The sequence below is a fragment of the Carcharodon carcharias genome, chromosome 14 (assembly GCF_017639515.1).
Source record: "Carcharodon carcharias isolate sCarCar2 chromosome 14, sCarCar2.pri, whole genome shotgun sequence".
In the NCBI taxonomy this organism is placed as follows: domain Eukaryota; kingdom Metazoa; phylum Chordata; class Chondrichthyes; order Lamniformes; family Lamnidae; genus Carcharodon; species Carcharodon carcharias.
In genome coordinates this window covers 38,551,273-38,568,568 of record NC_054480.1, presented here as the reverse complement: position 1 = coordinate 38,568,568, position 17,296 = coordinate 38,551,273, and the positions used below count along the sequence as shown (strand labels likewise).

The following is a 17,296-nucleotide window of genomic DNA, read 5'->3' as shown; positions in this document are numbered from 1 at the left end:
AAAGAAATATTTAAGAGGTGTCCCTCCCACCAGCCACAAGAAGGCACATGACAATGGTCTGGTCATGCAACTCACTCAACTCCTGTTGTGTCTGGACTGTGTTTCGCACCTTTCTGTAATGCACTGCTGAAAACAAAACTTAATGGCTTGGAGACTGAACTTGTGTCCCTTTATGCCGTTGTACTGCTGAACTCTCAGCTCCTCATTGTCATGGATTGGTGTATACCTCTGTGAAACACTTTGGCACATTTCCTGTGTAAATATGACTATATAAATACAGTTTGTGGCTGGACTGTTCAAAAACATACTGTAAATGACTGCGGTTTTGTATTTGTATTACACATAAGAGGTAAATTTCTGACTTCATGCTGCTAGTGGTGAACCTTGCCAACAAAGAGAACATATTGAAATTTGAATGCATAACCCCTGCCAAAATGCAAAGTTAGGAAATTGCCTCTTAAATGCAGCCTCTCCTGAGAAGTGAAGACTTGCCATTTTCTTTTCAATAGCCACTCTTTGAGATTTAATGACATAATGTTTTATGACAGGGCGAGCATCTAGTTGGAAAATACAGGTGTTTGATTTGTCAGAAGGAGTTTAGCTCGGAAAGTGGAGTAAAATACCACATCAACAACTCTCATTCTGAGGTAAGCTAACATCATTTCACAAAAAGTCTTAAAACAAGAAAATCAGCAAAAAGAATTGCTACTTTCAGTATTAATGTAACAATTGTCCCTGCTTTTGTTGTATCATTTTCAACACATTGAAGTCACCATCACAGGAAAAGGGGTTTGAATTGAAGGACTACATTTATGACTGATAATAAAAACTACAGCAAATTTGCTGTTAAACCACAACACACTTGACATTTTCTTGGGTGTGCATTGAGTGCACCCACCATGCATGAGAGAAAAGGGGAAAAGTGTTGCCTCATCATGTAGGTTAATTAGACCAGCAAAATTCAGCTTCCTTCAAATATTCTGACAATGTGGTCTTGAGTTGACTATTCTAATGGTATTAGGAAGATGAATGTCAAAACTGACAGCTGTACCGCTATATAATTTTATCATCCAGTATAAGTTTAGACAGGCAGGACACCTAACTGGTTCATTTGCCACAATTGTTGACTTGAAATGTTACACTCTGGATGATGGGATTCACCAAAATGATTTTTCATTTTAATTTCTTAATGACAGTTAAATATTTTGAAAAGAACAAATATTACTTTAATCTTTCCCATTTGTTAAAGTTTAGTTTGGCATAGTTTCTGAGCTGTTTGTTTATTGACTATTTGCACAGCTCTTACCGGTAAATGCCTCGTTATTCATCAAGACCCTGTAATGACAAACTAAATTGGGTGTTGATGTACAAGCTTGTGTGATCACAGCGGTGGTGATCACAGTGGGCTAAACACTACCTATCAAAAGGGAAGGAAAACTGGGGAAAATGATATGCCTGGGTAGATCAGAGAAGTGTTGGTGAATGCTTGAGAACAGATTGTCTTCCCACCTGCACCTAACTTTAATTAGTGTGAGTCAGAGGGAGACTGGAAATATTGGGGGAAAAGTTAGAGGAATTTGGACCATCACAATTTTGCATTAAAAAAAGAACAAAAAGATGTAATTGAAATACACGCACTGCGCTAATACTTCATGTTTTATCCTGAAAATAGTTGGAGTGACAATTAAGCTATGCAGTTTTCCCAAACTTCAAAACACAATCAACACTTAAAGGTTAAAATGTCCTTTGACAGAACTGGTTTAGGGCCTCTGCAGAAAAACCTGCAAGAAACAAAAGAGAACTGAAGGTTACAAAATCAGAGAGGAAGAAAAACACAACTGGGAAGAAGAGAGGAAGAAAACCCAAGGAAAGAACTTCAGAGCTTTCTATAAAAGACAAGGAGGTGGCAGGAACAAAGACTGCTGATCAAATAACCACACAATGTCCTGCAGATTTGAAGAGAAATAGCAAAATAAAAAGGAAGAATATATTACCAAGTAGCAAAAAAGGAGGGTCAGGCTAAATGCCTTGAGCTGCAAATGAAAGCCAATGTGAAGGTAAAGCTTCTATAATCTGGAAGAGTATTACATCAGCCTTCGTATATCGTAAGTGGTGAATGATGGATTAACATAAGATAGCACTACCTACCAGTAGCTCTTAAGTTTGTTATATTTCCTAATATATATGGGTCCAAAAACTGGCCCGGGAATAAAGCTGTTTATGTGCAGATAAAAGCCAATCCTTGTAACTGGGTTAAAATTGAACACAAGCAAGACACAATCATTTAGCACAAGGAATTATATGGCTATTTAATACCGCTTTGTTACTATATACTGCTCTATTTGACTTTACTGTTTATGTTTTTTTATAAAGTAGACTATTATGGGGTGCGAGGTGTCAAATGAAAAGATTTGTTATGCTTTTTAACTAGATTAAAGATGTTGGTAGTATGTTCGTAGTATTGGATTGCACCTTGATTAATCAAATTGGTTATTTATTTATATTGTTCAAATTCCTTTGCTATTTAATAAAAAAATTTAATAAACAAACTGCAATCCATATCTATTAGTTTATATTTATAATTATTTATCAATATAAACTAATGTTTATATATAAGAGTCTGGGCTATGTATATATTTCCAAAATAAATCTTACAATCCATATATTATATATATAAATATATATAAAAAAATGATTTGGTGCTTAAGACTGTAGGGGTAATTTTATAGGTCTGCACAGCTGATGCACGATGTTTGTACCAATAATTGTGGGTAGCACACATCCAAATTTCCTTGATGGTAATGTGGACTTGTGATATGACCCCTTATATGTGGTAAATGTAGGTTTCTCCATATTCCTTCCTTCAGTGCATTGAAATACTTGCATAATGTTTTGACTCATAAACGGATTTTTTTCTAATAATTTACTGCCCATTTTTAGGGGATTCTGGGCAGGCAGGAATGTGAAATGTGACAGGGAGACAGTCTGAGACCCAAGCTTCCACTAACACCTCAGCATTTGGACAGACTTTTACAAATGCTAGGTTAACGATGGAAATGCATCATATGACATTTTCTTTCATTAACCTGGTGCATTGCAGAACAGTCAAGTTAATAACGCAATGCAAGAGATTTAAGCAAAAATGGGAAGAAAACTTTTTTCAGCCACCCACATGCCTGCAGTGATTTTCCTTCCCCCATCTTCATCCCAATCAGAAACACTGTTGGGAGGCCACCGCAATCATTTAAATGAGCCTGAACCTGGAGCATCCACCAGGGCCAAAGCACAGGAAATTGTATAGTTGCAGTGGCTGCAGATCAGAAAATCTAGGCTCTGGTCTCAACTCTTAATTGGCTTTGTAATGAGTTTTATTTGTACGGCTTGATTTAGTTCTATTTGAAGCAAAAGTTAGACATGAGAAATAGGTGTTACCTTTCTTGTGTGTAATCTTGATATCTGGTATTGTAAATTTTCTGTGGATGACTGAATTATTCCATCAGGAAGATAATAATTAGTAATTTTCTGCAATTCCACAATGAAATCATGTGTTAATGTCTTGAATCAGAATGGTATGCCTTGTCGGAGACAAATGCAAATATTTGGTATGAATCATAATAGGCCAAAGTCAGTAGGCCACATGGGGACGCCAGGCAAACTGGTCCTTAAATCCCTGGAAACACAGTTCTATTTGCCGTTACATTTCTTATTCATTGGTTTGTCTTGTTTGAATTTTGTAGGTATGGAGGTTTGCAAGGAGTTGTTTCTGATTCTGTTGTTTCATTGTTGATTTAATTCTAAATCATAGAGCCAAGATCGGATGGTATTAGCAATTTGAGATATTTGGAAAATAATGAGAAATTGGATTATAACTTTATGGCCTGGAGTTTCCTTTGCATTTGCAGATACACCCATGACCTGAGCACAAACAAATTATGGGCTTAAAATATTGCAGAATCTTGAGCCTAAGTGAGTCTACCACGTAACTGCACTATGCTCAGGTCTTCCTGAGCCTTCTATTTGGATGAATCGCCATCCCCAAAATGGACACACCCAACTCTGAAATGTGAGTTTCCTCCAATTGCAATTGTTTGCAAGTGGTGGGCTTGGATATTAGGGGTGGTGTGCATTTGTCAACATTCCGGCCAGAGTTTCAGGTGCAACAGGAAATTAATTACAATTCTTCTTTTTACATCTTTTTAAAAAGCCCTCCGCTCTCTGATCTGCTCTGTTATTTACAGTTCTCCTAATGCATTATTATGGCATAAGCCACATTAAAAATTACAAACTTTCCTCGATAACAGGTTTTTAAAAATGATGTGCCTAATGTGCATATAAATGATGGTTAAGTAAGCTGAAAGTTAAATTTTAAGACATAAAGAAGAAATATACCGGTGCGGATTTGGTGTTTCTTTGAGATCGGAATGTTTATGCTGATTTATGCTCATTTACACCCATGTTAAGTTTAGGTGTATTCTAATGAGATTGGGAAGTTATGTAACTTAACATCAAATTAGATGCAACTTTGGGTGTAATTTTTGGGTGCAACTTCCAGATTGTGCCGAGCAGGAAACTGTAAGCCTTATGTGGCCCCCTATATTCCATGGTAGTCATGTAAGCAGCTCACAAAGACTAAAAGTATGGAAATTCCTGATGTTGACACTGTATTGGTCATTACTCTTGAAACCAGTCAGCAGCTGAGGAAGACACACAGTGAGTTGGAACATATGGAAGAACTTCTACACGCACTGAAAATAGGAATAAGGCAGGCACTCAGTGCAAATGTATATGTATTATTGAATTACTGCTTTAAGAAATAAATTCCAATAATTAATTTAAGAAAATATGCAACATTGTAACAGTTATAAGAAAATATATTTAATGCAGTTAAATAGCATGAGAAAACACTTTGGTTTCCAGTACACTTGACGCCCCATACTGCTTCATTAGAATAAAGTTTCAAAACAACACATCTTAACTCATCTTAACATGTATTTCTTTGGACTGACGTCTTTGTGTTTCGTGAAGTCCTTAAAACTCCTTGATTCAGTAATTGAATTGTACATACTGTTATGCCGATTGATTAAGCATTTTAGAAAAAATATTTTACAAGTAAAATCATAGACAGCAACACCTTCAAGTATAAACATACATCACTTGTAATAATGTTGTATTGAGAACTGGTCCACAGTTGGAACTAGTCAGTGAAAGCGTCAATTTAGAATGATAAATGTGGTTTTATATATGGTGTAAAGCTGGAATACGAATGTATATATTAAGTTTGGGGTCATACACATCCTAGTCCAAATGGGTACATAGCATATGCACTTTAAGCTACATTCTTCTGATTAGATTTATTGCTGGATAGAAATGCACACTGCTGCCAAATCAATAGGTTTCCATCTGTGTCTGTTGTAAACCTACTAACATTTTAAGTAAATTGCCAAGAATTTAAATAAAGCCTTTGTTTGTTAAATATATTATCCTACCTAATTGTGGCCTAAGAGAGGCTTTAGTGTAAAATAAAATTGAAATCTCATGTACAAGTTTTAATCAATGCACTTTCTATTAAATAAAGTATAGTACATGTTTGATTTTAAAAATGAGATTGAAATAAGATGAGGCACTGATGCAGTGCATCGGTCTCCAAAGATTGATAGTTGGAATTGCTCCTGTGATTCTTCACATGTTGAATTCTAAACTCAACAGTGCCAAGGGAACAACATCAGATTGAGTGAAACTCAGGCTTTTCCTTGCAGAGGAAAGTGAAAAGCCAAGGATTACCTTCATCACGGAATTAAAATCAACAGGTTCTGAAAACTGATTTTGCTCAGAAAAATAATCTGCCAATTTACAAATGGAAAGACACCTACAATTTACTTCTCTGCAGAATTGCCTTTTTATCAGGGTTTACAAATATTATAGCACTGAAGTGTAAGGCAATGCATAACAGTGAAATTTGAAAACCTAAATACAAAAAACTGAAAGTTTCTTGTATTACAAGTACTTGAGACAATATTGTTTTCCAGTTCTACTAGTTTTGATTTTTGTGAACACAGCATTCAGAACCCAGAGACCTATCTCTTGCTGAATAACTATAACTTCAGTACTCAAACACAAAGAATAGGGATATTGTTCAGTCCTAGAACACATTATCTCCCTCATTCATATGAAAATTTAAAAGTAAAACAGATCTGGTCAAGAGTCATAGCATAAGCACCTAAAATGCAGAAAAGATGTTTAAATGTTTCGATGATAGGAATTGAGAATCTTTAAGAAAATTTAACTGTCTTTTCGTTCAAATTATATTTACTACTCCTTTAATCCACTATCAGCCATTAATAATGGGTGTTCTAACGAAACATTTTATTGGTCCTCTTGACATTTGCTAGCTTCTGTTACATTCAGAGCCTAGCTGAGTGGATCCAGAGTCATTTTTATTTTGGGGAGTATTCAGCTGTCTCATTTTGCTTTGTCTGCATTGTGATCTTCTCAGGCCATGTTAATCCTGCATTGATAGTGACAGGCTATCTACTGCCACTCTGGCTTTAACACCGGGAAGAAGATGAGATAGCCAGTAATGATGAATCTCTCTCATTTTCGATCCCTCTCAGTATAAATGTATTTGGAATCTACCTAGTAATTTTCAGCACCAAATAGCTTAAACTAAGAATGTTTAAATATTTTTTAACTCCTACATGGGATTATCAGCTGCTTCCACCAAAAAAAATCAACCTTTTAGTTTCTCCTCCATTTCTCTCTCTCTCTCTCCCTCCTATTTTACATCTTTTATTTATTTTCACTTTCTTAACCTTCCGTTTCATCGGTCTCCCAATTTTTTCTGCAGCAATAAGCAGGGAGAAGCAGCAACACAGGTAGTGGCATCAACAACTTGGGTGGGCAAGTAAGAGGTTATTATTTCTCAGGTTTAATGTGAAAGGATGTTGGAATCTCTGCCATGTTCTGCTGCTTGCCTGTGAGAGTGGATGGTTTTCTATGAGGATGTGGTTTATTGGTGGTGCCTAGGGTACAACCACACTCAAGAAAGGATTAATTGATGGAATGAGAGAACAGATATAGCAAATAGACTTGGAGAGATTTTTATAGATGCATTTATGGGGGAGTTAGATAAGTATATGTGGGACAAGGGAATAGATGGTTATGATAGTAGATTTATTTGAGGAAAGATGGGAGGATGTTTAAGTAAATCATTAGCAATGGCATGGACTGGATGGGCTGAATAACCTACAATGTAATCATTAGGTGAGCCTTTTTCAAGGCTGTTTTTCAAAGTTTGCTGCTCTCTTGGGGTGCTTTCCTTCTTGCTTCCAGCAAAGAGCCACAGAGTAGTACGAATGAGCACTATAGATGAAAAGCACTCAGCTTCAGAAGAACCCACTGGATAATAAAGCAGGCAGCATTGCCTGCTTGCTCAGTGGGATGAAAAAGGCTGAAAACTACCTCTTGCTTTCTGCAGAGCTACTCTTCCCCTCCACTTTGGACCTGCAGTACACTGGATTACCAAGACTCTCCCCTCTGGAGTAGATGGAAGAAAGAGGCAATTGTTTGGGGTCCCATTGAGAGACTTGGCAGCATAGTCCATTAGAGCCTCTTTAAAACAAATCTCTATTTTCCTTCTACCTCAGCTGGTAAATTCTCAGGACCCTCTGCCCCAAACACTCTTTCTCTGCACAATGCAAAGGAACCAACCTGACCATTTAGCAAGGGTCAGTGTGCCTGAGCTTTTGTCATGGAATCGGCTTTTGTTGTGTTTTCCGTACTGCAGTATCCGTTTGTGTACTCACTCCCAGTGCCATCATACCCTCTCATCCACTCAACACTCTGCCACTAGAACTCAGTCCGCCCAAAAGTAACAACCTTCCTGAAAAGAGATAGCGATAAATTGAGTTGGGAAAAAACGTAAAGAGCACAGTATTGTACCGATTAGTGATTATAATTTGCTAGCAAAAATTTCAGCTACGAATTATTTTATAAACTACAACATCCTTGGACCCTTTTATTGCACATTATTGTAATACTCACTTAATTCTCCAAGCATTGCTGCAATATCCCTTCAGTTGTGACACACAGTAATCTCGATCGCTAGCACAAGTCCTAAGTGGAGGAGCAGAGGAATGCTGCTGGAAGCAGAAGAGTGTATCAGCCTGGTGCCCTCTTGCTGGGAGAAGCTGCAATACTGTCTGATTGATGGATTGATTATTTTATTTTTCAATAGCAGACCAATTGTTTCTGATGATGAATTTTACATAGGTGAGTGCTATTCATGAAGAGTGTTCACTTCACTCAAATACACAGCTGCTCATTAGTTCTGTTCACATTGACTGATAGACATAAAATTCTGGTGACAGGCCACAGGTTGGGTACAATTGCTTGACATTATTCTTCAATTGACACCATCTAACATTTCTAGGGTAGTTAATGCATACTTAAGGCATAAAATCCACATTACTGCTATAATGCACATCAAACTTAAGAGAATCTCTTAGAGCATCAAATTTTGTTACCTCTGTCATCAACTTCCACTTTACTGCTCATGAACTTGTCTCAATGTGTTTATCCAATTACTGCCAAACTGAGATGTATATATTGTATTGTGAACTTGTGCTCTGATTTTTTTTAAAAAATCACACAACTCTAGTTTCTGATCTTTTCTACCTGCTTAATTCCAACTGTGAAAAGAGTACTGGATCCTCTCCTACCTACAATTTAGTTTATAGTACTGCTTGATGATATATAATGCTGTACATGCCTAACTTTGTTTTTGAATGAATTTTTTAAGACATGGGAAACCCTTTTTTGCATCTAAATATATAAGAGCAAGTACCATGCTGTTGGAATACCCAAATATATAGGGAAGTCAGAGTTTCATCAAGAGGACACATCAAAATCTTAAAGTTTGAAGACAAGGTGATTTGAGTTTAAAGATTCTTTTCTGTTAAATGAAATGGTGTTTATCTTTAGTGTCAGAGAATGTCAAAGGATATTGACAGCACTGGCTAAAATCATTAACAGTGCCTGTGCTATAGCCATTAGACAGTATTTCATTTGAGTGGGCTCTGTGTTCCCATAGTTTGCTTTGCTAGTCTGCATTGCTTTTTAACCACAATTTTGTATCCTGTTAAAAATGTATGTTTATTTATATGCAACAAAACAAGTGCACACAAAAGATTTTACTTCATAACAATTTATACTGATGTTACTGTGTCATGTATGTTTCTAAAGCGTAGCTAGAAAATGAAAGATAATTGTGATAGTGCTAGGTTACAGGGTGGCATACAAATTGTGACCAATATACTGTTCATTTTCTTTTAAATACATTTAAGTCATAATTTCAAGACTGTTCAAAAATCATAAAATAGTTTTCTGTTACATTATGAATCACAACTCCTTAATAAAGTGATGTTAAATAATGAGAATGTTTCTTTACTTGCATATTGCACTCAATGGTCACTTACCCCAACTGCTTTGAACCTGTTTTGAAAATATTACAAACCTTCCCTGCATTAAATATTGTACAACATTTTATTTGGGTGATTGTACCTTGCCTTTGTAATAACCTTCTGTGAAAAAATGAATAGCAAAAGAAGCATCATAAGTAAACTATTCACCACAACTACCCTAGATTCCTATAAATGCAAAGTCAATCTTGAAGAGGGAAGAAAGCCTAGACAAGTTGGAAGAATGATCTATGTGAGGTTGGAAAACTAATGGAGCTGAATCTTAGGCAGAAGGTTGGTATGGAAAATAATCATTGACAGTGGGAAGCAGGGCCAGGGAGAGAATCATAGGCCCTGGTGCTTCTCCTGTTTCCAGGCCCCTTATTCCCCACCCATCCCCATTTAACCCCCCTCAATCATGCATGATATTTTTTCTCCTTTCAGATTCACTAAACCATCACAGAGAGGTCCTAGTAAAATGATAACATCTTTTGCTGGCATCTGATTACAAATATTATCTGATTATATATACAGCATGAGTCATTAATATTAAAGAGCAGCAATGATATAACGCAGAGTTAGTTTGCGTGTGCTGTATAGGTGATCCCATTGTGACTATTAAACCAGAGAGTACAAATATTACTTTAACAGCATCGTGCAACATTGTTAATTTGACAGGAAAATATCCCACTAGTTATTTATATCACTGTGAGGACAGTAACATTGATTTTGATGACTGCATCAGCTCTCATTAAATGTTCTTTACATTGTACTATATGGACATGGTGACAGTAAATTCACTTTGGGGGGAAAGATTCAACTCTTGCAACCCAGATAAACTGCACAAGATCTTTTCCATTCTGTAGAAGTAGTGGAAGACATTCTGCTGCCTGGATGCATGATATTATTCAATATAATTATTTCATACATGAGGTGTAATTTGGATTCTATTTTATCAGTAACTTTACAAGGTTGAAAGATCAGATATTCCTGGGCAACCAAGTGGAATGATTGAATAACATAGGTCTTTACTAAATCAGTGAGGAGTGTTGGAGCCCTCAGATGACTTTGTGCAAAACAACTTTTAAGGGGCAAAAATCTGAATGGTTCACAATTGTATTGGTGTTTTCTTTGTTAGCAAGTCTGAAGACTGCTGCTCACTAGAATATATTTTCAATTCCTACTATGCACCACAACTTTACCTCGATATTACAATACCTCAAAAAAACTCATATTAAGCACCAAGATAAAGTAGGATAACAGGTAAGTAGACACAAGATTGAAGCCAATGGAAAAGAGTCTTGAGAATCATGTGCATTGTAAAACAGGTTACTATTGATTCACTATGAGCCCATTATGCACTTTTATCCTGGTAATTTCACCCCACAGAGCCTGCTCACAGTAAACTTCCATTAGCTGGAGTTCCGTTTATTTTGTTGCTATGATTCCACCCTCTGTTTGTAAGATAATTATGGATGACAAAGGCCATCTGGAACAGCTCATCACATCCATCCAAATGACATACAAATGTACATATTGGGAGCAGACCTCTTGAGCCTGCTCCGCCATTGATAATATTGCCTACATTATACTAGTGACTATAATTCAAAATTACTTCATTGGTTGTAAAGAGATTTGAGACATCATAAAAGGTGTTGTATAAATGTAGGCTTTGTCTTTCTTTCATTACACTTGTATGCAGTAAGCAGAGTGATTATAGCAATGGTGAAATTGAATATCCAATGCTGATTCTCTAAGGATAATTAATCACAGAACAATCAACTGATGTTAGTAAAGTGGCTACAAAGAAATCAATAAATATACAAAGCAATTCAACTATGTCGCTTATACAACCTTACCATTCTGACTTCTTTGGTGTCACTCCACAATTTATCATAAATGGCAACTGCTTCTTTTATGCAAATGACACTATCCCAGGATTTGTCAATCAGACCTCTACCAGCAGCTCATAAAAAAGTAGATTGAATTGTGTTCAGAATTTTTCCAGAGAAGAATGGTACAAGGTATATGAATTCAGTACAGTCTTAACTCAAGAACTGGATTGTTTCCCCTTCCCCCAGAATCTGTCACACAAATTGTGTTGTATGCTGTGAATTTACAGACTAAATGGGTGAACCTAGGATGGAGTAGAGATTTGTATAGCCTTTCTCTAAGCAACCTCTTAGTAACAAATAGGGATTTCATTCATTGGGGGAGACAATGGTGTCATGGTATTGTCACTGGACTAGTAATCCAGAGACCCCAGGGTAATACTCTGGGGACCCAGGCTCAAATCCCATCATGTTGGAAATTGAGTTCAATAAAAATCTGGAATTAAAAGTCTAATGATGACCATGAAATCATTTTTGATTGCTGTAAAAACCCACCTAGTTCACTGGAAGGAAATCTGATGTCCTTACGTGGCCTGGTCTGCCCTGTTGACTCTTAAATGCCCTCTGAACAAGAGCAATTTGGGATGGGCAATAATAGCCAGTGATGCCCAGACCCCACCCCATGAATGAAAATTTTTAAAAAAGACACTGCAACAATGGAACATCCACAACTCTCTCGGGCAGAGCATTCTGAAGATCCACAACCATTTGAATGAAGAAATTTCTGCTCATCTCAGATTGTCCCTTATCTAGTTCCCAGCCAGTGGAAGCAAACTCAGTGTCTACCCTGTTAAGCTCATTCAGGTTCTTGTATGTTTCAATGAAATCAATGCTCATTTATTCTAAACTCCAGAAAAAATAAATCCAATTTATTCAGCATCTCATCAAAGGAACCATCCTAGGAACCAATCTGACAAGCCTTTGCTGTACTGCCTCCAATGTAAGTATATCCTTCCTTAAATATGGAGACCAAAGCTGCACACAGTATTCCAGGTTTAGCCTCACCAAAGCCCCATACAATTGTAGCAAGACTTTATTCCTGTACTCTAATCCCCTTGCAATAAAGGCCAACATCCAATTGCCTTCCCAATTTCTTGCTATACCTCCATGGTAGCTTTCTGTGTTCCTTGCATGAGCATACCAAAGTCTCTCTGAAAACAACATTTACAAGTTTCAAGCCTTTTAAAAGTGTTCTACTTTTCTATTCTTCTGATCAAAGTCAATAACCTCACTGTAAGATTTTGGGTTCGGGGTGGGGGTGGGGCACAGATACCTAAGATAGGCAGTTGAGCACTCGTAAGTAATTTTAAGGTAGTTTAAGAAGTTAAAGTTTAGATATGATGCATTAGCTAAATAAGGAGGAATAATATACAACCCAGAAGAGTTGCACGTGGTTCACTGATCCCAGAGGATGAACAGATGGTTGGCACAAAGTATGTTGATCTCAGTAGCTTGCAATGGCAGCATTCTGGTCTCTAGCCAAAATGTTTGGGAACTCTTCACCCATCTTCCACACTCTTTCCTGGTCCATCTTCCATCTAAAAAATGCCTGACAAGGACTACCAACTGATGAGGACTCAGTGATATACTTTATTTCTAGAGGCTGGTAGTTTACCCTATGTCAATCATTTGCTTGAACCTTTCTAACCAATGAATACAGGACAGATACTCATGATGTCAGAATGGTCACCCCCGTCCACTATTTAACTCAAGGTCGCTTTTTAGTTTATCTCATGCTGAGGGTCGTTTGCAAGATAAAAGGCTTCATGCTATCAGTTCAGAAATGTTTGTGACCTCAACGGGGGTGGGGGGGAGCACAATCTTTGTGACCTTTATGTCTACCTTGTCTTGGTCCTTGACTCCTGGAATTGTTTAGAGAATTAATGCTGTGCCAGTTAATTCCATTAAAGTTCTATAAAATTCTAAAAAATATTATTTCTTAAAGACCCCCATTTCTTCCAATTACCCTTTTGAAAAGAAAATATCCTTATTGACTCCTCACAATTAATTTTTAACTAACATTATTTCTAAAGTACAAGCTGTTTTTCTAATTTCTTGGTTATATATCATAGATAACATATTAAAGCTACTAGAATTATCTAATCACCATTGACTTAGATTAGCACTCCCCACCTGCAGATCACCTCACTTAGAGGTATTCCTTAGTTATTTCTAAAGCATAAGCTCATTTTCCTAATTTCTTATTCTTTTGCAAGAGTGCTGTTAATTTCTAGGCTATTAACAGTATAAGTACAAACTATTAAAGCAATAGATTAAGAATGGACTTAAAAGATTCTTCAGGTCTCCATTCATCTATATCTATCTTGTGGATAATTCTGATTAAGTGTTATTTCTCCTTAGCCATCTTTTGTCCCAACCCAAAATTCATTTTACTTTAATATTACTCTTTCTGACCATTACCACCTAATTGTGTTAAAGTCAGTTTCTCTATGGAAAATGTGTCAGTGCCTCGATCATTTAAAATGTCTTCTTACCCTTCAGGTCATATTAACCATTTCATGTCATGTTGTTTGTCAGGTAGCTGAGCATGTCGGAAACCTGTTCTTCAGTGCAGCTTCACCATGCACTCCCACGTATACTTCACACATGACAAATCACTTCTGCACACTCATACTGTTGTCCCAATTCCTTCTTTAATCGTCTGTTGGAATGTCACATTCTTAAGTCATTTTCACGGTTCCCTATCTGTCGATCTTTAGTGTTTTTTTCCAAAGTTTCAATTGAAAAGCTCCTTTTCATCCATCATGCTTGGTGGTAATCTCTCTGCCCTTTCTCACAAATCCTTGTTTTGTGTTTGTCCAAGGTTTATCAGGTCCACAGGGATTGTGCCATGTATCCTGCCAATCAACTTCATCATCCAATTTATTTCCTTCTGGGCTGAAGTTATCCATATCCAACCACACATGCTCCATGCACTAAGCCTACCTGACTTTCAGGTAATCTTCTCAAAAGATCAAAGGGGGTCTCTGTCTCAAGATCTTTGCTATCCTTCCCTGCACAGCGGTGGCCAAACTATCAAATTCAGTTCTCTTAAAAGTTCACTTAGGCAAAAACACAAAGATCTTGAGGAGAAAGCTGCCAACTTATTAGTCTCATCTAAATTTTCTGTAATAAAATCCATATACCCATTTGGTAGTTACTCGTTCCCTAACTTTACCTACTACCCTTAATCACTTCCTCATACCATTTTACATGAGCATCTCTACTCATTCATGAGTGCTGGAGAAACTTTACAGTGCAATAAAATATCATAATATCTTTAAAACAGAATTAAACATACCACTTGATTGCTGACATTAGTATACTTTGCTGATTTGTTCTTTCTCTTAACATTTATTTTCCCAAAAGTAACCCATTAGATTCTGCCTGACATTTTTGTCTGGCATTTCAATATTATCTAAAATTCAAATAGCAGCAATGTTGGGCTGATAGGTTTTGTCAGTGTTCAATTCATTTCTTCCAAAAACAAACTTTTTTTAAGCTACACAGAAACCACTTAGGCCGGGATTCTCCAATCCTGCTGTAGTGGACCCAACACAGGGGATGTGGCAGCCCAACCAAAAGTCCATGGATTTATGGTGGGCCTGGACAATCCCGGTGGCAGGCTGGGCCAAAAAATCAATTTTTTTTTGGACTTTTTTTTTGGAAAGTTAGAATTTGTTAATCCCTTTAAATTTCAGGTAAATTTCTGTTTGAATGTGCAGTTGTGAGACACATCAGTGTGCATCATGCCAACGTGGGCGGATGATCCAGCATGAGAGGATGAGTCTCGTGGGCTAGCTTTATAATGATATGCAGATCTATTACAATGAAGTTCCCAACATCCGATGGCAGGAAATGCAGCCCACCATTGGCGGGCTGAGCGGACGATCGCAAACTGGTTTCAGGACATTGTGAAACCGATTTTTGGCCAGCACGCTTAATGCCAGCGGGCATGGAAAATTCCACCCAATAGTGCTTGCAATCAGTTTAGAGGTAAGCCTCTCCATATCTCCCATACTGAAACACTTTGGCTGAATTTTACCCTTGGCAGTTGCTCTTTCCCAATGGACGGGTGGGGCTGGGGGCCTGTAGGGCGCCAGGTCCACTGGCGACCTGGCAGGCAGTTTAAAAACGGCGTAAGCACCTCCTTGAAGGCTGCCGGGGAAGAACATACATTCTGTGAGCTGAAGATCGAAGCTATGGCCTCAAATGTGGCTGGAGACACCTGGTGGGAGGGCAGGTCGGGTGGGCACTTGGCCCCTCAGTTTTCAGGCGAGTGCCTCGTGGTCCTCATGTGGAGGTGGCTGCCAGGAGGGACACCTTCGTGCCCAGAGATGGAAAAGGAGGCCACCATACCTGACAAAAAGACTTTGGGAGGAGGTGGCAACTGAGGCCAGCAACCATGACGTTGTGTGACGCACATGGATGCAGTGCCGCAAAACGGTTAGCAACCTGCTGTGCTTGGCAAGGGTGAGTACTGTGTTGGCATGTGTGTTGAAGTGTTAATGTCTGGCAGTCCCCCTGTGGAGCTCAGGGGTGTTAGAGTCTGAGTGCCAACTGTCAATGACACCGGAGCTGGCCAAGGGGGTGAGCCCTGGCTACTTGGGCTGAGTGCCTTGCAGCTTGAGGATCACGAATCTGATGTGTCCTGCAAAGTGTTCCTCGGGTGGGGTTGGCCAGCCTACAGTGGCATTGCGGGTGGAGAGTGGACTAATCAATAGTCCTCTGTCCTTTCAGGAGAAGATGGCCCATAACAACATTGAGAGGTCCCAGACAGGCAGAGGTCTCCCAAAACTCCTAATCATTACAAGATTTGAGCAGGAGGCCTTGGAGCTGTTGAGGCACCATTCACCTCAGTCAGCTGGTTTTTGTCGTAATGGCCTGAGTATGCTTCACCTTTTCATTTTTTTGGTGTAGGGTACACCAGTGTGTAATGCTGGATGTGAATGGCTCCAAACTTTATTGCACAGGCACTGAGTGGACTTCGGGTTCAATGAAAGGGTCCTATCAAACATCCGGGATGGAGGCAGCAGCCCTGGCAAGAGGTGGAAGCAGATCTTTGGCAGCCTAGCTGAAGGAGCTTTGGATCAAGGCGACCCTGACTCCCTGAAGGATACAGAGGTCTGCCCCCATGCTCTCAGTGTTCTCCTAACCTCTTCTGACTTATTACTAGATTCATCCTCTGTGGCCTGTGCAGCTGCGTCAAGATCCTGTCCCTCCAGTGGGCCCCCCCTTGCCAGTGCCAGAATGTGGAGAGTGCAGCATGCAACCACCCTGGGAATGAAAAGGTGAAGCATCCTCAGGCCATTACAACAAAAACAAAATTTATGTCATTTTCACAATCCAAACAAAGAAACATAATCTTCTCTGGTCTTCATTTCCAGACCAGTAGACATAAACAAAACATTAGAGAACAGAAGATCACCCGTGACCAGTCCCTCTTGTGTTCATGGTGCCTTAAACTTACGTTTTCAAGTGCTACGTCTTGGTTCACCCACCTCCCCCCCTCACTGGCAGTGGCATTGGAGACTCTGGGAGGTAATGTAGTGCTCCCCTTGAACGGCCAAGGCATTGAAATGCATCTTCAGAAGACCTATGGTCCTCCCTATCACTTGTGGAGACATGACTCCTATTATAACGCTGCTCTGCCTCTGTTCTTGGGTAGTGGAGAGGTGTCATAAGCCACCTTTTCAACGGATAGCCCTTGTCACCCAGCAGTCACCCATCCAGTCAGGCTGGAGCACTGAATAGCCTCGGCACCTGGGAGTGCCTCAGGATATAAGTGTCATGGGAGCTGCCAGGGAACCTTGCACAGCCTTGCAGAATCTGTGTCTTGTGGTCACACACAATCTGCACATTCATCAAGAGGAATCACTTCCTGTTGATGAAGGCACCTGGCTGACCCACTGGCGCCTTGATGGTCACGTGTGCAGTCGATTTCAGCCT

General features: G+C 38.8%; 1 protein-coding gene across 3 annotated transcripts in view; it reads left to right on the top strand.

Moving 5' to 3' along the window:
* The window catches only part of znf512b (zinc finger protein 512B), a 161,485-nt gene extending 152,057 nt beyond the window's left edge, over positions 1-9,428 (top strand). For all 3 annotated transcript variants that reach the window (XM_041204067.1, XM_041204068.1, XM_041204066.1), the window contains exons 16-17: positions 549-647; positions 1,754-9,428. In XM_041204067.1, coding sequence (XP_041060001.1) covers positions 549-647; positions 1,754-2,023 — 369 coding nt within the window. In that variant the 3' untranslated portion in view covers positions 2,024-9,428. The remainder of the gene's footprint in view (positions 1-548; positions 648-1,753) is intronic.
* The last annotated feature ends 7,868 nt before the right edge of the window (positions 9,429-17,296 follow it).